This window comes from Oratosquilla oratoria, chromosome 13, assembly GCF_046742065.1.
Source record: "Oratosquilla oratoria isolate Oo_2021 chromosome 13, ASM4674206v1, whole genome shotgun sequence".
Lineage (NCBI taxonomy): Eukaryota > Metazoa > Arthropoda > Malacostraca > Stomatopoda > Squillidae > Oratosquilla > Oratosquilla oratoria.
In genome coordinates this window covers 36,917,314-36,940,736 of record NC_134789.1, presented here as the reverse complement: position 1 = coordinate 36,940,736, position 23,423 = coordinate 36,917,314, and the positions used below count along the sequence as shown (strand labels likewise).

At 40.5% G+C, this 23,423-nt stretch overlaps 1 protein-coding gene and 1 long non-coding RNA gene across 5 annotated transcripts in view; one reads left to right on the top strand and one right to left on the bottom strand.

The window, feature by feature from the left end:
* The window catches only part of LOC143032381 (uncharacterized), a 28,946-nt gene extending 6,441 nt beyond the window's left edge, over positions 1–22,505 (top strand). Inside the window, exons 3-15 of one of the 4 annotated variants that reach the window (XM_076197052.1) lie at positions 1,132–1,310; positions 2,350–2,516; positions 3,136–3,276; positions 3,455–3,561; positions 3,800–3,884; positions 5,623–5,754; positions 7,039–7,162; positions 9,107–9,252; positions 14,486–14,596; positions 14,708–14,883; positions 17,264–17,476; positions 18,264–18,457; positions 18,583–22,505. In XM_076197052.1, coding sequence (XP_076053167.1) covers positions 1,132–1,310; positions 2,350–2,516; positions 3,136–3,276; positions 3,455–3,561; positions 3,800–3,884; positions 5,623–5,754; positions 7,039–7,162; positions 9,107–9,252; positions 14,486–14,596; positions 14,708–14,883; positions 17,264–17,476; positions 18,264–18,457; positions 18,583–20,192 — 3,385 coding nt within the window. In that variant the 3' untranslated portion in view covers positions 20,193–22,505. Of the gene's footprint in view, positions 1–1,131; positions 1,311–2,186; positions 2,517–3,135; positions 3,277–3,454; positions 3,575–3,799; positions 3,885–5,622; positions 5,755–7,038; positions 7,163–9,106; positions 9,253–14,485; positions 14,597–14,707; positions 14,884–17,263; positions 17,477–18,263; positions 18,458–18,582 lie in introns of those variants that run through there. The other 3 variants (XM_076197053.1, XM_076197054.1, XM_076197055.1) reach the window with 3 other exon arrangements.
* LOC143032382 (uncharacterized) lies at positions 6,254–14,445 on the bottom strand. Its single transcript, XR_012967108.1, has 2 exons — positions 14,118–14,445; positions 6,254–7,159 (listed from the first exon to the last, which is right to left on the bottom strand). It is a non-coding gene; the product is annotated as an uncharacterized LOC143032382 (long non-coding RNA).
* Positions 22,506–23,423: the final 918 nt, after the last annotated feature.

The following is a 23,423-nucleotide window of genomic DNA, read 5'->3' as shown; positions in this document are numbered from 1 at the left end:
TAAGTGATAAGATAGTAGAGTGGTGGAGTGAAATGAAATGTCTTTGAAGTTAATGTAGGCAAAGGTGAAACTAGGATGGGGATGTGAATAATGGTCCTAGTAGTGAGAAAAGTGAAGGGCGATTTTTTTTTTTTTTTTTTTTTTTTTCTCTTTAATGGGCGTTTATAGGGTTTTGGATAAATGTAAATGTGGTGTTTGGTGATTTCAGTGCTAGAGTAGATAAGCCTATAGATGTGGTTTGGGGTGTCAGATAGAAATTATAGTGGAGAAAAGATTTTGGAAATGTGTTTAGAGAGGGAGTTGATAGCAAACACAGTATTTAAGAAGATAATCAAGCATAAGTATATATGGGAAAGAGTGGTGGATGGAAAGATGGTACCCAAAAAAAGGATTGGAAGAGGTCTTGATATTTTGTGTTTTCAGGGGTTGGGGTAGGGGAGTGTCAGATAATTTTTTGGTAAAAAGGAAATTGAGAAAGGACGGAAAGAGGAGGAGGAGGGTGAGGGTGAGAAGTAGATATGTGGAAAGAGTAAATTAAATAAATGAGAAAAAAAAAAGGAGAAAGAGGTTGTGTGGGGTAAAAGGGAGGCGGCATTTTTAGGATTGAAAAGTAATCTCCCCTTAAAAAGGAATGCTGATCACTTTTAATTTCTGCTCAACATATTTTCAACTTTTACATTATCTTTTTTCTACTTTCTTCCTTAAAGCTTTTCCACCACCTCTGTGACTCTACCTCTTTAGTGCAATATTCTACCCAAAGATAGAAATGCTGGTTATCACAGACAAAATAGTATTATAGGTCACTTTCCAAAATTACATGTTTAAGGTGTCTTGATCATAAGTTGCTCTATTAAAACAATACAGTACTACCTCTCATTAATGGACGTTAATTAGCTGTGTTTGCGGTGTTTTTGGTGCTGTTGTTTAGTGCTGTGCAATCACTATTATGCCACCCAAAAACCACTCCAAATCAACGGATTATTCACATCAACGAACACCGTTACCCCCCTTTTAGTCCGTTAATGAGAGGTAGTACTGTATATTGGACATTTCCATTTTTTTATTGGATGTATTAATTCTCTTCCTCAGTTAGGGGGATGTAATTTAAGTAAACAAATTTTGTTATTTCAGCTTTTTAACCTTATTTGAAGAACATGTTGAGGTTGCGGAGTCTCTCTTGGCTTCTCCCCTCAAATTACTGCCAGTTCTCGATGCTGCTCTTGTTCGAGCAGCAAATAATGTTTTGGATAATAAAAAGGACGTTTATCAGGGCCTGACTATGAAAGAGAAGTTACATGCCAGGCTTATTGGTAAGAAAACTGCATTCATGATTTATTCAAATTTCTTCATTTCATGGGATGAGAACTATTGTCTCACCACAAAAATCTGATCCATGAAACCCATAACTTTCCTAAACTCTCGCTGTTCCTCACCAATTACTCCCTCTGCTCCCCTCTTTATCCTTTCAAAACCCTCACACATGCCTTCCCAACTACACTCAACAAAGTGATCCCTCTGAAACTACTGCATTCACATTTGTCCCCTTTTCCCTCATAAAGTGGAACTATGCAGGCACTCCTCCAGTCCTCTGACATTCTGCCCTCCCATAGACACACATTAAACAACCTCGCTAGCAAGTCCACAATTACTGTACCTCCCCTGTTTGGACACTGTTTAACACCCACCTAACCCAGGTGTTGTACATGCTCTCATCATTTTCAAAACTACTTCATCTTCTTTTATTTCTCCTCCATTTTTCTTTCCCATCACTGTCATTTTCGTAGTCCCCACTGCTACCACCATTCCCTCCCTATTCTCGCCCACATTCAACAGCTGTTTAAAATACTTTGCCTATCTTCCTCATAATGCATCCTCTTCTGTTAACATTTGTCCATGTGCACCTTTTACCTTTTCTTCTGTACTTGACTCACTTCACCTTAGTCTCTCAACTTCCTTCCAAAGCATCTTTTTATTACTTTCAAGAATTTCTATCATACTCCTCCCCATTTTACATCTGCTCTCCTCTTTGCCTCCTTTATTTTTTATTTTTTATTTATTTATTTATTTATTATTTTTTTTTTTTTTTCTACAATATATAGATATGGTGTGTGTGTATCAAGATCATCTGCAGGGGAGAACAGGGGTGACAGATTGATTGATTATATAAGTTTATGACCCTTCATCCATGAGGTTCTAACAAGGGTGATGAATGAGGTGATGTTTGTATGCTTTGACTCAGCCACCTACCTTATAAAAAAAAAAAGCCCTTTGGTATAGATGTTTATATTTATTGTTTTATTTCATGATGACAGAAATCATTCCCAAACCTCAGAATTATCTAATATTCAGGTGTACCACTTTGTCCTGAGCTTCATCGACATTTAGTTCCAAAAACAAGCGATGTGGGTCATATGTTGTGTTTCTTTGGCACCATTGTTCGCACCACAGCTCCAAAGATGCTTGAATACAAAAAGGACATGATTTGCACAAAATGCAGACATGTATTTACAATAAAGGTTGGTGAAATTGCTTTTTTTTTTTTTTTTTTTTTTATCTAAGTCAATAGTTAGTATATAGGTTAGAACTGTAATTTGTTCAATAATCAGTGGTAATGATAGTTTCATAGTTGTTGTTTTTATTCAGTGTTCAAAGAAAAATGTCTTACTAATTGATTTCAGTAGTTCTTATAATGATTGCATGCACATCATGTTGAGCCATTGCAAATGAAATACATCATTTTAATTGAAACAGAATTTACCTTATCCATTCTCATCAAATAGTTATAGTATAAGGCTAGTACATATGAAATAATTTACCTATTTTTGCATACCTAAAATTGTAATTTGTATTTTTTTTCTCTCTCTCTCTCTCTCTCTCTCTCTCTCTCTCTCTCTCTCTCTCTCTCTCTCTCTCTCTCTCTCTCTCTTATCCAGTAGTTGCTGTGTATCTATGTGGACATAGATACACAGCACACACTCTCCCATATCATCATTTTCCAGCAGAGCTGCTCATTCCCTCCTTTGCCCCCACATTGCTCCCAACACCCTCCCCACCACACTTCCAACAGAAATGTTCTTTCAGCTTAGTTTAGCATGAACTGATACAAAAATGAACAAGAAATTTTTATTTGAACAGGCAGATTATGATCAGTACTATCAGTTAGCTAGACCAAGTCGCTGTCCTAATCCAGAAGATTGTCATTCTGTAAATTTCAACCCTGTGGGTGTAACAAACCATCCTCTTCATACCAAAGACTATCAAGAAATAAAAATTCAGGTAAGGGTGAAACTGCTTTTTTATTTTGTAACATATTCTCAACTTTTTTCCTCTTGCCCTCCTGAATTCCATCGCTAACTCTGGCCCAGCCACAAGCTTAGTGTCATCTGCAAACAGCCACTGGCTCACCTCCAACTTCCCTCCTTTCTTACTAATAAATATTTAACAAAAATTCCAGGAACAAGTGCAGAAATTAGTTGTGGGAAACATTCCAAGATCTATGTGGGTTACATTAGAAGATGACTTGGTTGACTCTTGTAAGCCTGGCGATGATGTTCTTGTTTGGTAAGTTTGTGAGGTATGTTGGCATTTTGTTCATAGGTAATATTTGAGATTGTTCTCTTATAGTAAATGTTATTTCATTGTCTGTTGACAAGCTCATGAGATGACATAACATTTTCTGTATATTATTTGAAAAACAGGAATTAGTTCTTGTCTGACATGAAAATAGAATGTTCTAAACTGGGGTAAATGGCTTGAAGGAAAAAATATATATGTGAATGTTTTATCCCTCTCTTTATAGTGGTGTTGTGTTAAGAAGATGGAGCCCTGTGAACAAAAATATGAGACCTTCAATTGATTTGGTTATGAAAGCCAACAATGTCACAGTGAGTAATTGCTCATTATTGTCTTCTTCCGCTGTCACATTGATTATTCATACTAAGCTGAGTTCAGATATGTTCTTAAATATACTTTCTATGAAGATGTGAGATTGAAGGGTGAGAAGCTGGAGGAAGTGGAATGTTATAAGCCTTTGGGGTCGTATGTGGTAGTGAATTAAAATGGAAGTGAAGGTAATTTGTAGGGTGAAAGAGGCAAGTAAATGGGTGGAATGAGAAGTGTTATGAGAAATAGATATGTGGTGATAAATACAAAGAGAAGGTTGCATGGAATGGTCCAGAATTGTATAGAGCAGAAACTTGGAATTTAAGGGCGGTAGAAAAAGAGAAGGGGGGTCGCCGATTTAATGAAGCGGCCTTGCTGTGGATGTGCTGTGTCTTACGACACTGCTTCTGACCCAGGGCAGTGGACAAAGTGCAGGGATGACCCATCATCCGGGAGGTGCTAAGATGAGAGGGAGGGTGGAGAGGTGTGGAGTGTATTCAGGGATGGAATGGGTGGGAATGGTTTTATGCCTTTTCCTTTTTGGCTACCTCCTTTGTAAGGGGGAAAGAGCCTTGGTATATGTATGTATGTAGAAAAAGAGAAGGAAACTTGGTGGCTGAGCAGGTTAAGGCATCATCCTTGCCTCCTAATAGGTGGGAGTTTGTGATGTTAAACCAAACCAAACAAAGAAAGAGCCTGAATGTATTTACCCAATTATAATATATAGGAAAGGAGAGGGGGGAGTTGCCAATTAAATGAAGCAGCCTTGCTGTGGATGTGCTGTCTTGTTGCATTGCTTCAGACCCAGGGTGCTGGGCAGGAGACAGGGATGACCCGTCATCCATCAGGAGCTAAGATGAGGAAGAGGAAAGGGTGGTGGATGGGAATGGAATGGGTGGGAGTGGGTGCATGCCTTTTGACTTGGCTACCTCCCATATAAGGGAGAAAAAGCCCATGGTATATAGAAAGATAGGAAAAGAACTATGCTCATGGGGTCCTGTCTCTTATTTTCTAATTATTATGATTAGATCTGAATTCATGTGTTATTCTGGCTTTGGCCATATCACTTAAGCTATCCCAAGAATGCATCTCTATGGAAAACTGTATTTCTTCACATCATTTAGACAGTAAATCTTTCTCACTTTGTTCTCATGACCTCTTTAATTCCTCCCATCCCTAATCAAGAGATCTTTTCTGTCAAATGTAGTCTCTCCACTTTAGCAACCTGAATACTGTAATCAAATCAGCTCTTTCTCTTTGATCTTTCAATGCTGACAGATCCAGTGCTTTTATTCCCTCTTTGTATGATTTATGACCCAAGCAAGGAGTATGTTTGAATGATATTTTGACACAGCCCAAAGGGATTTCTCCCTGTCTTCTCTTTTTCTGCATGAGGGGATGGAGATTAAATGAAGTGGCCTTGCTGTGGATGTGCTGTGTCTTGCTACATTGCTCCTGACCCAGGGCAGTGGGCAAAATGCAAGGATGACCCATCATCCAGGAGGAGCCAAGAAAAGAGGGAGGGATGGGTGGTGAATGGGAATGGAGTATGTGAGGATGAAATGGGTGGTAGTGACTTTGGCTACTTCCCTTGTAAGGGGGAAAAAGCCGTTGGTATATGTATATGTGTATGAAACTCAAGGCAACAGTTGATTGAGTGATTGTATGCTTTTAATTTTTGTAAGCTTCTGAAGGCTGTTCTAATAATTGAGATTCAAGCTGTTATAATACTTCATCCAGGTACAAAACAAACAGAGGTCAACTGCTGCTGTAACAGATGAAATGCGAGAAGAGCATCACAATTTCTGGGAAGCCTATCAGTTCGATCCTCTCAATGGACGCAACCACATCCTTTCTTCATTTTGTCCACAGGTGTGTATGATTATTTTTATGGCTTATGATATGCGCTACAAAGCCCTCTGTGAAGGGCACCGTCCTAGCCTCCCAATAGGGTGGGGAGTGTGTGACATTAAACCATATCATCATCATCATCATATTTGCCCATTTAATGTGATCTCTTTGTTTTAACCTAGCAAAAATATTCTTGCCATTTGTCTTTTTACCAATTGTTAAGTGACCAAAGCATCCTGGCACAATTTCACTGCAAAGATATTTATCTCTAATTCAGTGATTTTATTTAGATATATATTAGTCACCCAATTTTTCTCTTTCTCATGTAAGTGTGCTGTTTCCCACATATGGTATTGACTGCATAAATGTTTTGCTACTAATCTTTTAGGGATTCTAGTGACACGCCCTTCTGATTATATTCATGCAGTATTCTTTTATGATTGGATATTAATCTCCACGCAAAGAAGAATGCAGATCACTTTGACCTGCTGTGTCTTTGTAAGGCCAGGGATTTATTGAGTAATATTTTTTGTTTATTTTCATTTTTCTCAAAGATTCTATACACAAGATCATGCATGTGGGTATTGTAGCTCTCACTCCACTCCTCCATGACATCATCAGAATGTATTTGTATGTAAGCATAGACTAGGAACCTTAAATTTAGGTAAAGGACAAAAATCCCCACCCTACAGTTCAGGATTCCATTATTAGAATATTCTTAGGAATTTTTAGCACAAATGTTCCATCACAAAATGAAGTAGCACAATCTTGAATTGTATTATGAAGTGGTAGTCTGTGTTTTACACAGAGATGTGAACACATTCACTAGGCATGCTGTGTTTCATGTGTGGGCTTGGGTAGTCTGAGTCAAGATCCCACCGCTGCCATCAAAAATATGTAGTCATTCTGGCACTATATATTCTGGGTGTCAGCAGTGGCACTACATCTTGCTGTATAGCTTCTGACTTGGGAATGGGCGAGATGCAGGGATGACCCATTATTCAGGAGGAGCCAAGAAAAGAGGGAGGGAGGGTGGTGAATGGAAGTAGAGTGTGTGGGGATGAAATGGGTGAGCATGGAATTATGCCTTTTGACTTTGGCTATCTCTCTTGTAAGGGGGAAAATCCCTTGGTATATGTGTGTATGTATTACTGATATTGCTTATGAATGGATTCAAATTGAATGCATTTCTTTAAAGACTACAAAACATCAGGTTCATAGCGGTAGATGCAAGACTTATTCTTCATAGACAAAATTTGTTTTATAACAAAGCACCTATAACAGTTTTTATTTGTTACTATGAAGGTGTATGGATTGTATGTTGTGAAACTTGCGGTGGCAGTGGTGATAGCTGGTGGTGTCCAGAAGCAAGACTCAAGTGGAACCAGAATCCGAGGAGAATCTCATCTTCTTCTTGTTGGAGATCCTGGTAAGAGTATTCTGTCATTACCAAAAGGATGTTTTTTTGGCTTTTATGGATCTGGAAAAGGCTTATGATAGGGTAGACAGGAAGGCACTGTGGGAGGTTATGCAGATATACGGGATAGGAGGAAAGCTTCTGGGAGCTGTCAAGAGTTTTTATGAGAATAGTAGAGCTTGTGTCAGGATTGGGAATAGAGAGAATGAGTGGTTCGAGGTAAAGGTGGGACTTCGTCAAGGATGCGTTATGTTGCCCTGGTTGTTCAACTTATACATGGATGGGGTGGTGCGAAAGGTAAATGCAAGGGTAGTGGGCAAGGGATTGGAGATGGTTAAAGAAAATGGAGAAAAGTGGGAGGTGAGCCAGCTGTTGTTTGCGGACGACACTGCGCTTGTGGCAGGATCGGAGGAGGGATTGAGGAAGTTGGTGGCAGAGTTTGGGAGAGTATGTGATAGAAGAAAGTTAAAGATAAATGTGGGTAAAAGTAAGGTGATGAGATGTACAAGGGGTGAAAGTGGCAGTAGACTGGAAGTGAGCATTAAGGTAGAGCGACTGGAGGAAGTGGATAGTTTTAGATACTTGGGTGCAAATGTGGCAGGGAAAGGTGGAGTGAAAGTGGAGGTAGAATGTAGATTGAGAGAAGCGAGTAAATGCCTTGGTGGATTAAAGAGTGTAATGAGGAATAGACATTTGGGAATGGATGCTAAGAGGAGACTGTATGAAGGAGTGATTGTGCCAACAGCACTGTATGGGGCAGAAACATGGAACATAAGAGAAGAAGAGAGAAGGAGTTTGAATGTGTTTGAGATGGTGTCTGAGAAGTATGATGGGGGTTACTAGGCTAGATAGAGTGAGAAATGAGGAGGTGAGGAGGAGAATAGGGGTGGAAAAGGAGCTGGGAGATAGGGTTGATGAAAGAATATTAGGATGGTTTGGACACATGGAAAGAATGAGTGAAGAAAGACTAGTAAAAGAGGTGTGGAAGGCAGATGTGGAGGGAGTGAACATGAGGGGACGTCCTAGGATGAGGTGGATGGATGGGGTGAAGGGGGCTTTGGGGAAGAGGGGAATGTCTGTTGAGGAAGGACGGGAGAGGACAGAAGGCAGGGGTGAATGGAGAATGGTTGTATATGGATGATGTTGTGATAGCATGAGGTGGAATGGGCGGGTGGTTGGGGGGTGAGGTAGTATGTGTGAGCAAAATTAGACGCAGCCCGAAGGGATTTCTCCCCGTCCTCTCATTTTATGCAATGGGGGGACGGAGAGCGGGGGTCGCCGATTTAATGAAGCGGCCTTGCTGTGGATGTGCTGTGTCTTGTGACACTGCTTCTGACCCAGGGCAGTGGACAAGGTGCAGGGATGGAGTGCATTCAGGGATGGAATAGGTGGGAATGATTTTATGCCTTTTTCTTTTTGGCTATCCCCCTTGTAAGGGGGAAAAAGCCGTGGTATATGTATGTATGTATGTACCAAATTTTGAAAGTACTATGTGGCTGCTGCAGTCTAATTAAATATATTACAACTTTTGTCACTGATCCAAACATGGTATGACTAGGCTGGTGCAGACCATATAATTAAGTTTAAATTAGTTATGGAAAGCCTACAGTCACAGATCCATCCTTTCCATAATGTGAAGAGGGATGGGTAGTCTTAATTCTTTTTTGGGGAGCTGCACAGTTTCAGAGAGAGTGTGTAGACTGGAAATAGATATAATCACAGTAGTACTGTCACTACTTGTACAAATTTATCATTATTGTTAACACAAGGAGAAGAAATGTGGTGCAATTTTCTCTGGGTACTGGAATATTGGTGACAGTCAAGAATTCAAGGACTTGCATGGAACCAATCATACATCATTTTTCTGTGCCTAGATACAGAGCTTTCCTCATAGAGGAATGCTGAACCACTTTTTAAATTTATTTTTCTTGGTACTAAATGGTTTTATCTACACAGGCACAGGGAAGTCCCAGTTTCTGAAGTATGTGTCTAACTTGGTGCCACGATGTGTGCTGACAACAGGTATTGGGACCACTAATGCAGGATTAACAGTGGCAGCTGTCAAAGAAGGAGCAGAGTGGGCATTGGAAGCTGGAGCACTTGTAAGTCAAAGTGGGAAATGTTAAATTCTTTCCTTACTAAAGAGAAGATACAGACACTAATTAAATAGTCAGGCTGTTGCCAGAATCAATTAAGCAATCAATCTGTTGGCTCAGATCTCTCATTAACCATTTCAGTACAATGATGCCTATGGAGGCATCATGAGGTGCGAGTGGGTACACAAGGATGCTGGTGTGGGCATCTTGGTTATATATTTATTTTGTAGTTGTACATGAGTTAGCCCTGGATTATGTGAGCTGGTTTGATCACATTTTCTGTGTTTATTATTACTTGCTCAGAAAGCAGAAGTTTACTAACTTAAAAAGGACAAATGAGACTTGGATTAATGAGAGAATTAATCATCTCAATATTATACAAGCAAGTGAGGCAAGGATAAAACCAAGCAGGCATAAGATCAGTGAATTGTCAAATGTTTGGGAAAGTTTTTTTTTTTATCAGGTCAGCAGAGGGATGCAGTAAACTTTAAAAGAGATCATGGGGCAGCAGAGAAGTGACCATATTAGGTTGATAGAAGGAGTTGTCGAGGTTATAAAAAAAGGGACTCTCTTGTCAGAAATGTAGTCGATAAGACTATATGTGTCATAATTGTTGGGTGGCAAGAAGACCATATTACTTATGGAAGGGGTCCTGGAGCTGCAACGTCTACGTCGTGGGACCACCCCCCAACCCCAAGAGTTGGGAGCCAAACAGCAGCAACTACCCCTGGCCATCAGCTCTACGCAGATGGCACCGATCCCCAAGGAGGAGCTACGCCTACCTGGGGGAGTACCACAATCCTTTTTTTCCAACACACAATGTTACGTTTTTTCTGCACTGAGGGGTCATTTTCCGGCGATCACCCCTCTTCTACTTTTAGCCGGAGATGTAGAGAGCAATCCTGGGCCCACCACAAAATACACATGCCCAACATGCTCTAAACCCATTACTTCGAGCAGACAGACAAAGGGCTCAGTTCAGTGCAATATGTGCAAAAACTGGGCCCACCTCACTTGTACAACACTTGCTGACACAAACCAATACACAAACACTTGGACATGTTCTACCTGCCCTCCAGTAACCCCAATCCCACCTCCCCAACCACAGCCAACACCCTTACCCACTCCCAATTTCCCTTTGCCCTTACCCCCGATTAGTACTCCCCTTCCTTTGTCCCCGATCTCTCCTTTCCCCCCCTCTGACCCAGATCCTACACCTTCCCCACTACCACCCCAACCTCAACCCCAAACGGCAACATACAACACATACAAAACACACAACATCAACATATTACAACACAACATTGACGGTATTAACACTAAAAAACATGAACTTGAACACTTTCTTAAACAACACAACATACACATTGCAATTCTACAAGAAACAAAATTAAGACACTCACACAAAACACCATCATTTCATAATTACACCACCATCAGACAAGACCGGACTGACGGCAATGGCGGTGGACTCATCACCCTGATCCACCATTCCATCTGTTTTGTGGACACAAGTGCCACAACCAAAATTCTCCTCCCTACCACAGATAACACAACAGAAACCCAATCCATTCGTATCCGCACAGGCAACAATTCAACACTAACAATAGTTAACATGTACATTCCCCCCCAATCATCCCCCACAGTTCCAAACACCTTCAGACCTCAATTCAGCCAACTAACCTCAATCCCCAACCTGATCATGGGTGGTGACTTCAACGCCAAGTCGTCTGCCTGGTTTGTCGACAACCCTGACACAGACAGAGGGCTTGATATACAGACTCAATTCGACTCATTGACTATCATGAACAACACGCATAATCATACACATATCCCATACCAAGCCCTCTACACTCCCTCCTCTCCTGATATCACCTTTTGCTCCCCCTGCCTAACCCCAACAACATCATGGAGAGTGGTCGGAGCCCTTGGTTCTGACCACCTTCCAATCATCATCACCACCAAAACAAGATGCACCCCAGCTGGCCACAGACACACTTACACCAATTACAAGAGAGCTAACTGGGAAGCCTTTAATGAAGAGACAGAACAACATTTTGAAACACTTAACAGTACACCAATCACAAACATAAACAATGCTGTGCACGCTTTTAATACAATCATACAAAACGCAGACAAGAGATACATCCCTAGAGGCAACAGAAAATCACACAACCCCAACTTCACACCAGAAATCCAAGGCCTCATCAGACAACGTGACACACTTAAACACGATACCCCCACACCTATCCCTCAAAACATAGCAGACCAAATACAAACACTAAACACTGTGATTGCCAATAAAATACATGAACAAAAAACACAAAATTGGCAAAACTTTATCAATACACTTGATCACAAAACAAACACCAGCAAATTGTACAAAACACTCAACAGCATCACACTATCCAACACTAACACTACACGCTCTCACGCAGCAATAATCACAACAACAGATAATCTACCCTCAAACAGACAACAAGCAAACGCACTCATACGTCATTTTGCACAGACGAGCCATCTTACATCTCACCCTGACGACCGACGCACCATTCGACGTAAGAAAGACTTTCCCACAGACTCAGACTATACACCCTTCATAGACAGTCAGACAAAACTCATAATGCATAGTCTCAAGCACTCATCTGCCTGTGGCCCTGATAACATAAGCAACATCCACCTAAAACACATTGGACCACAAGGTATACACGCACTCACAAACATTGCAAACTACAGCTATTCACACAACACTATACCCGACATCTGGAAGCATGGTAAAATAATCACCATTCCAAAACCGAACAAAGACCCAACAATCCCAACATCGCACCGCCCAATCACACTTCTCTGCACCCCCTCTAAAGTCATTGAACGCCTAATACTTAAACTTGTCACACCATATATTCCCCTTGCTGACTCACAACACGGTTTTAGGCCACTACACTCCACAAACACTCTTCTGACAAACCTCACACAAAGAATTTTAGATGGCATCAATTCAGATAGGCCCCACCACAGAACACTTCTTAAAACATTGGACATTAGTAAAGCTTTTGATGCTATCCCCCGCCACAACCTAACAAATAAAATATATAACACAGACATGCACAATAACACCAAAAGATGGCTGGCCAATTATCTGGCAGGCAGGAATGCTCATGTGTCATATAATGGCCAATCATCGCACATCAGAAACATTAAGAACGGAGTACCACAGGGCTCAGTTCTATCCCCCACATTATTTAATCTATACATGCATGACTTACCCACGCCAGACACCTCAGAAATACAAATCTCTTCCTACGCAGACGACATAACAATCACATGCACACATCGTAACACAGACAAAGCTGCAGAAATAATCCAGCCTTACCTCGACACACTCAACACATGGTTCATCACAAACAGACTCAAAATAGCTCCAACCAAATCTACAGCAACACTTCTCACCAACTGGACAAAAGAACACAAATACTTACCTCATCTCTACATCAACAACACTCTAATACCACACACAAACACACCGAAAATTCTTGGTGTAACATACGATACATCCATGTCTTTCAAACAACACCTCACAAACATAAAAAACAAATGCACACCTAGACTTAACGCACTTAAGTCAATCACTGGAACAACATTTGGACAAAACAAAGAAACTAATATAACAATATACAAACAATGCATACGCTCAGTGATGAATTATGCGAGTCCTGCATGGGCTCCTAATCTCAGTGAGACACACCACAACACCCTTCAAATCATACAAAACAAAGCCCTAAAAACAAATACAGGCTGCACAAATACATCACCTACAGACCATTTACACCATGAAACAAAAGTCCTCAAAGTCAAGGACCACCTCGACATGAGAGGCACACAAACACTTGCTGCAGCCACCACAAACACATCACACCCGCTACACTACATAGCAGAACACCCACACACACCAAGAAACATTAAAACTACACCCAAAGACCTTTATTACACACAGATACTCTCTTCTCTTCCTCCACAACCACCAAATACCAGCCTCCGGAAACATATTCATAATCATATCACTCACCGCTCCATTAACACACTGAAAGACAACACACTGCTGCATGCCAGACCCCCTGATATCCACCCTTCTGAATCCTCTCTCCCACGTAAGGACAGAGTCCACTTGGCCAGACTGCGATGCGGTCACCACCCAGCACTTCTAAGCTACCAGAAGAGGCTGGACGACCGTGTTGTGAACAGCTGCCCAGGATGTAACACTTCACCCCATACCATACATCACATAATGGAAGACTGCATTATACACAATCATGCACGCAAACAACACAACATACACTCTATAAAGGATTTGTGGGAAAACCCAGTTTCGGCTGTGGCCTTCCTTGGGGAGACGGGACTGCTCGGACAGACAGTCTAGGGAACGACAACAACAACAACTTATGGAAGGTACGCCAGAAACAGAAGATGATTATGGCATGAAGGCAGCTGATCAGCTTGCTAATGTGTTTATGTAACGTCAGTATTAGAGAAATGTTTCACATCCAATGAAAATAATGTTTAAGTTGCAAGCCACAGCAAAGGAAGGGGTCAGCAAGAAAAAAAAGATACAAAAGGCTACAAATTAAAAAACTAAAGCTGAAGTCCCAGACAAGATCTCAAACATCCACCTCAAACACCTTGGCTTAGTAGTCAGAGGAAATTTAATTGACATTTTCAACTACTAGTTACACAACAAAATCCTAAACACCAGGGTATGACAAGAAGTGGTTAACCAGCTTTACACCAGACAGTGCAAAACAATCAAATCTCAGGAACAAAAAGGCAGTGACATAGAAGTTGTCACACACTAATATCACTCAATCACTTGTTACCTTGATTTTGCTAATTGCCTGCAGGCCCACAGTAGCTGGCACTGGGCCTTGAATCCTCCCACAGATTTTTCTGAGAACAAAAAACAGACTGGTGTCTGCATTGTATAAGTATCCCACACCAATAAAACGTAGACAAATTCATTGTTTCTTCACAGAAAGATTTAGGAGAGGACTTGAAGCCTGTTGCCATTTTCTGTGGGATTGTGGGTTCCCAGTTGGTGAAACAATTTTATTAATGAGAGATTAGATTAGATTGGAGTGTGTGGTAAGTACTTATGAACCAGGAGGAATGTACTTTTGGACATTTTACATGACTATTTATGGATATCTATATATTTTAATTTTATGTGTGTAACTGTTTCCTCAAGGTACTGGCAGATGGTGGTGTTTGCTGTATAGACGAGTTCAGCAGTGTAAAGGAAGCTGATAGAGCTGCTATCCATGAAGCCATGGAACAGCAGACAATTAGTGTAGCAAAGGTGAGATTGACAGTATTTACTTCAAGTACTATGCACTGGTATATATTTGTATTAAGAAGCATTGCTATATTTACAAGATTTGATGCTAACATTTTCTTGCATTTTTTTAAGGCAGGACTGGTGTGTAAACTAAATACCAGATGTACCATTCTTGCAGCCACAAATCCCAAGGGGCAGTATGACCCTGAAGAATCCCTGACAGTCAACGTAGCATTGGCCTCTCCCCTTCTCTCTAGATTTGACCTCATTCTTGTTATGCTTGACACAAAGAATCCAGACTGGGACAGGTAATAAAGTTGTAAAAAAAGAAATTTACTCTCACTTGCTTTGCTTCCTGTATGAACTGCTTTTATATTTACTTGCATTTTGCTTTTGTCAACAAACAACAGCCTGTTCCATGAGAGGAGTGGATTGGGAATGAACTAATAGTAGTGCTGGAAAAGTGAGGTGCAAGTTTTGCATGGTTTAAACAGGAAAACGAGATCTCTGCTATGACCAGTCACTCAATCCACTGCCCCAGGTCTTTCTTGTATGAGACCCACAGCTTCAAGGTAGCTGGCAACAGCCACCAGGCAGACCTATAAGTCACTCAAGGAAGAAATACTGTGTTGTTGTCTAGGGATTGTTAGTATAGGGTAGGATAAGCTGTTCAGTGTCCTCTTTATGGTAGTTCCATCTTGGGGAATTTTATTTTGTAGGTAGGCCTGTCTTGCAACACTGCTTCTGACCCAGGGCAGTGGAAAAGATGCAGAGATGACCCATCATCCAGGAGGTGCCACGATAAGAGGGAGGGAAGAGGGTACAGGGGAGTGGAGTATGTAGGGGATGGAGTGGTTTCTATGCCCTTGCTTTTTGGCTACCTCCCATGTAAGGGGGTGGGAAAGCCTCTGGTATATGTATGTATGTAGGCTTATTGTGTGCTAATATTGTTTTGTGTGGGGGCTGATGTCAGGGTGGAGTATTGAATTTAATGGTCTGTCTTTAATAATTTGTTTAGTGATCTGAATGGGAATGTTTTTTGTGAATGTATTGTGTGGTACTTGTGTGGAAGTCTCAGAGGTAGAAGAAGTGAACATGAGGGGGTAACCCAAAGATGAGATAGATGGATGGAGTAAAAGGGGCATTGGGAAAGAGGGGAATGTCTGTTGAGGTAGGACAGAAGACGGAAGATAAGGGTGAATGGAGAATGGTTGTGTATTGATGATGCTGTGATGCATGAAAGGGACTGGGTGGGGGATGGGGGATAATGTGTGCAAAATAAACTGACACACCCCAAAGGGATTTCTCCTTGTCTTCTCCATTTCTGCATGAGGGGACGAAGAGGGAGGTCGCCGATTTAATGAAGTGGCCTTGCTGTGGATGTGCCGTGTCTTGCCACACTGTTTCTTATCCAGGGCAATGGGCAAGATGCAGGGATGACCCATCATCCAGGAGGAGCCAAGATAAGAGGGAGGGAGTGGAGTATGTGGGGATGGAATGGGTGGGAGTGGATTTTATGCCTTTGTTTTTTTGGCTACCCTCCTTGTAAGGGAGAAAAAGCTTTTGGATGTATGTACATTGACAAGTTAAACACCATATGAGGACGGGGCCTTTATTTGTACGACGTTTCGCTTATTACAGCTTTTTCAAGTACTTGAAAAAGCTGTAATACGCGAAACGTTGTACAAATAAAGGCTCTGTCCTCATATTGTGTTTAACTCGTCAGTCTTGTCGGCAACTGCCACTTTCATGAAAATGTATGTACATATATAAATGTAAAGCTTTTATACATGGTAAAAGTATCAAATTTTTTTGACTGAGTATGTGTTAAGAAAGAATGTGAGAAGGAAAATTACTAAAAATATGAGTGAAAAGTACATTTTTTCATGAAATGGAGATATCGAAAAGTGAAGAAAGATTAGCAAAAAGAGTATGGAAGGCAGAGGTGGATAGAGTGAACTTGAGGGTAAGATTGAACGTGTAATAGATAGAATAGAATAAAGGCCTTGGGTGCAAAGAGAATGTCTGTCGAACGGCAAGAGATGAGTGTGAGTGGAGAGTGTAAATAAACGATAAGTTGACATGGCGGCCCAAATGGATTTCTTCTTGTCTGTTGTGTATTCTTGAGTGGATGAGGGGTTTGCCATGTAATGAAGCAGCCATGGTAAACTAGCTTCAGCTGCCAGGTGTTGTACCTTGCTATCTTAACAATTCTTTCCTTATGAGGTGGCATTTTCTGTATTTTTCTCCCACAAGGATTCAGACATGTTTTGACTCAGCTACCCTCCTAATAAGAGGGAAAGAAAAACATAGGTACACATATTAGAATAAGAATAAAATAAAGAAAAAAAATGAATAAGATATTGGAAAAAGATGTAGTTGTAAAGCTAATGAATTAAGATTTGAACTTGTGGGGGGGGGGTCGCCGATTTAATGAAGCGGCCTTGCTGTGGATGTGCTGTGTCTTGCGACACTGCTTCTGACCCAGGGCAGTGGACAAGGTGCAGGGATGACCCATCATCCAGGAGGTGCTAAGATAAGGGAGGGTGGAGGGGTGTGGAGTGTTTTCAGGGATGGAATGGGTGGGAATGATTTTATGGCTTTTCTTTTTTGGCTACCTCCCTTGTAAGGGGGAAAAAGCCTTGGTATATGTATGTATTATATGTATATTATACTTTTATTTTTCAGAATTGTATCAACCTATATTTTAGAGGGCAAAGACCCACTGGAGGAAAATGCAACTTCAAACAATTCCTGGAACCTAGAGCAACTTCAAGCATATTTCCTACATATCCGTTCTTTCCATCCAAAGATGACACCTCAAGCCAATGTTATCCTTGCTCGCTACTACCAGCTACAAAGACAGACTGATAATGGTAACCAGGCCAGAACTACTATCAGGTGGGTAGTAAGAAGATTCCAAGGTTTAGCACAGTCACTGTGCTGATCTTATGGGAGCAGAGGTACTGTAAAACTCCCCACACATACTGATAACTACTGTCATGTTTCTGTGATGATAATTCTAAGTAATCTGCCTACCCAAACTTGAGTCGCCCTTGCCTGTGCGATTCATTCCCTGGCTCTATTTCCTTAATCTTCAGCTGAAATTCAATTGTTACATGGTCACACTTTCCAATGGGGCAAAGTTCAAGGAGCTGATGATGTCAGGCTCTTTGGTTAGTAGTAGATCTGATCTTGTGGTAATGTCATCTTATACCCAGGTCACTTTCCTTACCCATTGGGTCATTGTGTTCTCCATTGCTATACTTATCAGGGTATTTCCCCAGGAATTTGCTTTTTAACTTGCCTCCCATTCCTCCCAGTTGACCTCACCACAATTAAAATCTCCAGTAAGGACTGAATTGCTACTTTGTTAAATAGTTTTCATTAGAAGAGTAGTGTGTACAGGCATATGCATATGTTTGTACCCTGAAGTATCATTCATTAACAGAAAGAAAAATTGTTCACAAAACTTGTTTATTATCTGATTTGTTCATTAAATAGGGTATTCATTATCTAAGGTTCAACAGTAATCCTGTACAGATATATATATATATATATATATATAAAATACTTGACCATCTCTCTTTTAAGGGGGGAAAAGCCTTTGATACATGTGTATGCTGATGATGATAAATTTTTGAAGGTATAGATGAATGTATTGGAAAATTCAAATATCAAATTGCAGACTACTGGAAAGCCTGGTTCGGTTAAGTCAAGGTCATGCTCGTCTACTAATGCATACAGAGGTGAAGACTGTAGATGCTGTTGTTGCTGTGACATTGATGGAGGCTTCAATGTGTGGTGCATCTCTTATTGCTGGCATCAATCCACTCCACACTGCCTTTCCAAGAGTACCAAGAGAGGAGTACAGACACCAAGGTTGCTGATATAAGTTACTTGTTATATTTTAATTTCTATATTGCTATTTTGAGGTATGCAAGAGGCAAGCTGTATGAATGTTTTTTAACAGAATGATAAAAAGTAAAAAAAATTCCTTTTTGCAGCTCAAGTTGTGCTTGAGAAACTGGGTCTTGGTGATATCTTAAAGGAAGAAATAATGAGACTTGATGAAGAAGAAAGTTTACATAAAAACTCGTCTAACAATAGTACACCTAATTGGAACAGTAAAGAAGTGAGTACAAAGGGAAGAAACCACAGATGGTCTAGCACCACACAACAGAAAAATAGTGGAGATCTTCAGACTTGTGTAAATGTTGTTGAGGCCGTGTCTTTGGATAGCGAGGAGCATGTTCCGACTCAAACTGATCTTCACAGAACAGAAAAGAAACAGAGAAAAAGAGTTTTTGTGGAAGAATTGGATGATGCCTTTGATTTTGAATCTGGCCATAATAGTGGAAGGAATAAGAAAAATGAAACTGGGACGAAAAAGAAAACACAAGATAAATGTAACGGAAATATTCGGGCATCTAAATCCTCCACAAATAAAAGATTGAAAAAAAGTGAAGTGGGTATTAGTGCAAGCATCTCAGCTTCACAATCTATTTCTCAGTTACACATTGAAAAAAGTGGCAACAGTCTTTTAGAAGAACTTGAGGATTTTGAGGAAGATAGCCAGAATACATTGAAGTCACATAAAAGCATAGAAACAAATAAGATTCTTGCTTCACATTCAGAAAGAAAACCATTGTCACAAACTATTATGAGGTTAGGGATAAAGCATGAATTTTCTGGTAACTCCGTAACTTTTCCAAAGGAAGACAAAGCAGTAAATGAATGTGATGTTCTTGAAGATCTAGGAGATATAGCAGGCTGTGGAACAGCACATAGGACTAGTTTAGGTATTGATTCTTCTCTTGTCAGCCAAACGGGGAATAACAAAATTAAAAAATCAAGCAGCTTTGCCACCAACCAGATTACTAATGTAGATAGTACTAAGTCAGCATGTACACCTGTATCAAGTACATGTACACCTACATCAAGTACATGTACACCTGCATCAAGTAAAAAGATTTCTCCCAAAACTTTGAATGCTCTCAGAAAGTTTGCTAAAACAGAAGATACGTATGAGAACAATTGTGTTGCTACACCAAGTAGATGTGTAAGAGAAAATGAAACTGAAGGGCCTATGAGGGAATCAGAAGAGAGACATAGTCCTGGGTCATGTGACAGAAATGTAACGGATTCTCAAGATCTGTTTGGCGATGACATTCAGGAATGTAGTAAACAGATGCAAAACAATACAGAAAAAAATCCTGATGAGGCTAACAGAAAAGAAAAACCTGAATTGAAATCATTAACTAAATTTAGGAAGAACTTCATGTCATCTTCAAATGGTTTTGAAAAGAGTAAAAAAATTGAACATAATAACACTGAAACATCTGTTGTACCCTCCCAAAATTTAGAGTTGATTTCAAAAGAATCATCTGTTTCTGAATCACCAAAGGCAGTTGATACAAATGGTGTTATTAAACAGAAAATATCTACAACGATACCAGAAAGTCAGAAACCCAAGACACATCGATTTGTGTTGTCTTGCAAACGTCCAGTGTTTTCTTCCCCCCAAAATGTGTCTTCCCATGCCCTGAATGGTCGACCTAGATTTGTCACGGACTCGCCTGAACTTGATGATGAAGATTTTGACCTTGGTATTTAGTTTATGATTAACTGTTTTTATTTGTAACACGCTTCTGACCCAGGGCAGTGGACAAGATGCAGGGATGACCTGCCATCCAGGAGGTGCCAAAATAAGAGGGAGGGTAGAGGGGAGTGGTGTATGTAGGGGATGGAATGGGTGGGAGTGGTTTCTATGCCTTGTCTTTTGGCTACCTCCCATGTAAGTGGGAGAAAAACCTTTGGTATATGTATGTATTTGTATACTGGCAACATGACGCAGCCTTGATGCAATCCCATCTTTACCTCAAACCACTCACATCTCTCCATTTCACATTCTAACACAGGCTCTACTACTCTCATAAAAACTCTTGACTACTCTTGACTGTCACCATGACTGTTCAATTTGTACATGGATGGGGTGGTGCAGGAAGCTAAGGCAAGGGTAATGGGCAGGGGACTGAAGATTATTAAAGAAAATGGAGAAAAGTGGGAGGTGAGCCAGTTGTTGTTTGTTGCTAACACTGCCCTTGTGGCAGGGTCGGAGAAGGGATTAAAGGACTCAGTGACAGAATACGGAAAGTTACGTGATAGGAGAAAGTTGTAGGTAAATGTGGGTAAAAGCAAAGTGATGAGATGTACATGGGTAAAGGATGGCAGTGAGTTGGAAGTAAATCTAAAAGGAGAGAGGCTGGAGGAAGTGGATAGTTTTAGGTATTTGAGGTCGAATGTGGCAGGAAAGGAGGTGGAGGTAAATTGTAGATTGAGAGAAGCAAGTAAGTGCCTTGAGGGATTGAAAAGTGTTATGAGAAATAAGCAACTGGGAATGGATGCTAAGAGGAGATTGTATGAAGGGAAGATTGTGCTGACGTCATTGTATGGGGCAGAGACTTTGAACTCAAGAGAGATAAGAAAAATTCAAATGTGTTTGAGATAAAAATGTCTGAGAAGTATGATAGGGGTTACTAGGCTGGATAGAGTGAGAAATGAGGAGAGTAGGAGTGGAAAAGGAAATGGCAGGTAGGGCTGATGAAAGATTATTATTGGGATGGTTTAGACACATGGAACATCACATGCAGGCAATGGTCCCTCAGCACTTCATCTCAAACACATTTAAATCTCATATTTCTGCCTCCCTTACATTACTTGGCTCTGCCTTATACAGTGTCATAGGCACAATTACCCCTTTGTTTTTTCCTCTCTTTGTGTCTATCCCCAGATACCTATTTCACATGACATTTTTCATTCCCAAAAGACCTTTATTTGCTTCCTGTATTCTGCAGTTTACCCCCACCACCACTTCTCCATTCCCTGCTACATGTGCCTTCAAATACTTAAAACTGTCCACTTCCTCCTGTGTTCCTCCTTTGACCTACCTCCAACTCACTACCACCCTCAGCCCATGTACATCTCATCACCCCCTTCAATTTCTTCCACCCCTTTTTGGAGTTTCTTCCATATTTTCTTGCTGAAATACTATGCAATATTGTATAGAGTTCATAGGACTAGTTTAGTACATCATCACCATTACTGGCTGAGTGGGTTAGAGTGATGTTACATGTGGCAAAGGTCAAGGGGATGGCAGTTTGAACCCTGCCACCAGCAAAGTAGAACTAAGGGCATAATTCATTAAATTCCAATGTACCAAGTCCTCTGTTAGGGGCACTGTCCTAGCCTCCCGATAGGGGGGTGTTTGTGATGTTAAACCATATCATCATTATCATCACCATCATCACAATTCAGGGAACTGATGCCACACTTTACAAGTCATTTTCATGTAGTAGCAGATATAAGATATGTGTACAGTACTATTAACCATACAAACTTTTGTTATATTTAATATTTTCTTACCCTCACACTTCTTCAGTGCCCTTGGTGACTTTCTTGTGCCCACTACTCAGTGCCACATTTCCCTTTACATACCCGGCCTGCTATTACATCTGCTCCAAGATATTTAAACAGTGACCAGTTCTAAACCATCTTCTGTTGTACTGATATTTAAGGCTTCTTTTTTTTTTATAGCTGTCAGAAAATTTACTACCCAATCATTTTGCAAAGCTGTCCACTCCTTCCCAGTTTCTTTTTTGTACTCAAGGGCATGTTCCCCTTTTAGGCTAGAAAAGGCCCTTTGGTATGTATGTATGTGCATATATGATCTTTTGTATAACATAAAGAATTAAAAGATGTTTTTATTTTATTCTAAACATTATGCTGACAGTATGTGAAATTGTACAATAGATTTGTATATATTTTTGTATAAATTAACTTAACTGTGACCCATTGTTTGACTTCTTAACCTTTTATTTTATTAATTGGTAATTAATGTCCACCTTATGCAACACTTCACTGAACTTTAAGATCAGACTACAGTGTAAAAAGGTGGTGCATGAGAAGAGATAAACAATTTTCTAGAAATCTGGTGTGGACTTATCTGAAGAATGGATAAGAGAAAGCACAAGCCTTTATGACCACAATCTCTCATGGTACCATGGTGGATAGATGAAAATATTGCAATTGTGTTCCCATGCATGTCACAAAAGGAGACTGAAAGGGGTGGAGCATGAAGACTAGATCCCATTTTGTAATTTTTTTCCTGTGAGGGGTTGAGGCATGTTTTGAATAGGTATCCATCTGACAAGAAGAACTGGTGCATACATACATACAAATCATCTGCTCCTTAATTAGGAGAAAAAAAAATAGTACAAGAATATATACAAATTAATTACAGATGGAATATGGAAGAAAACTCTTGGATCAAGTAACAGAGTCACTCAAGGGTTGATCAAAATTACTTTGACACTACAACTCTTCAGCTTAATAGAATCGCAGAATGATTGGTACAATAAGCGTATAGACACACACAAGTGTTTCCTTACCAAATGACATCAGCGATAGATCCAATGCAGAGATTGGGAATGCATCTGTTACCCCCACCCACTGATAGTAACCTGCTACAGTAATGCACAATATTGTCTATTGTTCCTTTCCCCATTATAAGAGAGGTGGCCAGCCAAGGTATGCACCCACCCTTTACTCATCCCACATCCACCCAACACCCATTTGTTTTCCTTTGGATCTAAGTTCGTTGTTGATGAAGGCCCAACCCTTCCCCTTGCCCCAGTTAGAAGTAATGCTACAAGACACAGCATCTCCACAGTAGGAACTGGCTGCCAAAGCTTGTGTATCCCTGTTTCATTTTATGATCACACTCCCCCTTTTTCATCTATTCGTGACATGTACAGACCAGACACGATTAAACCCCTTTGGGCCACAT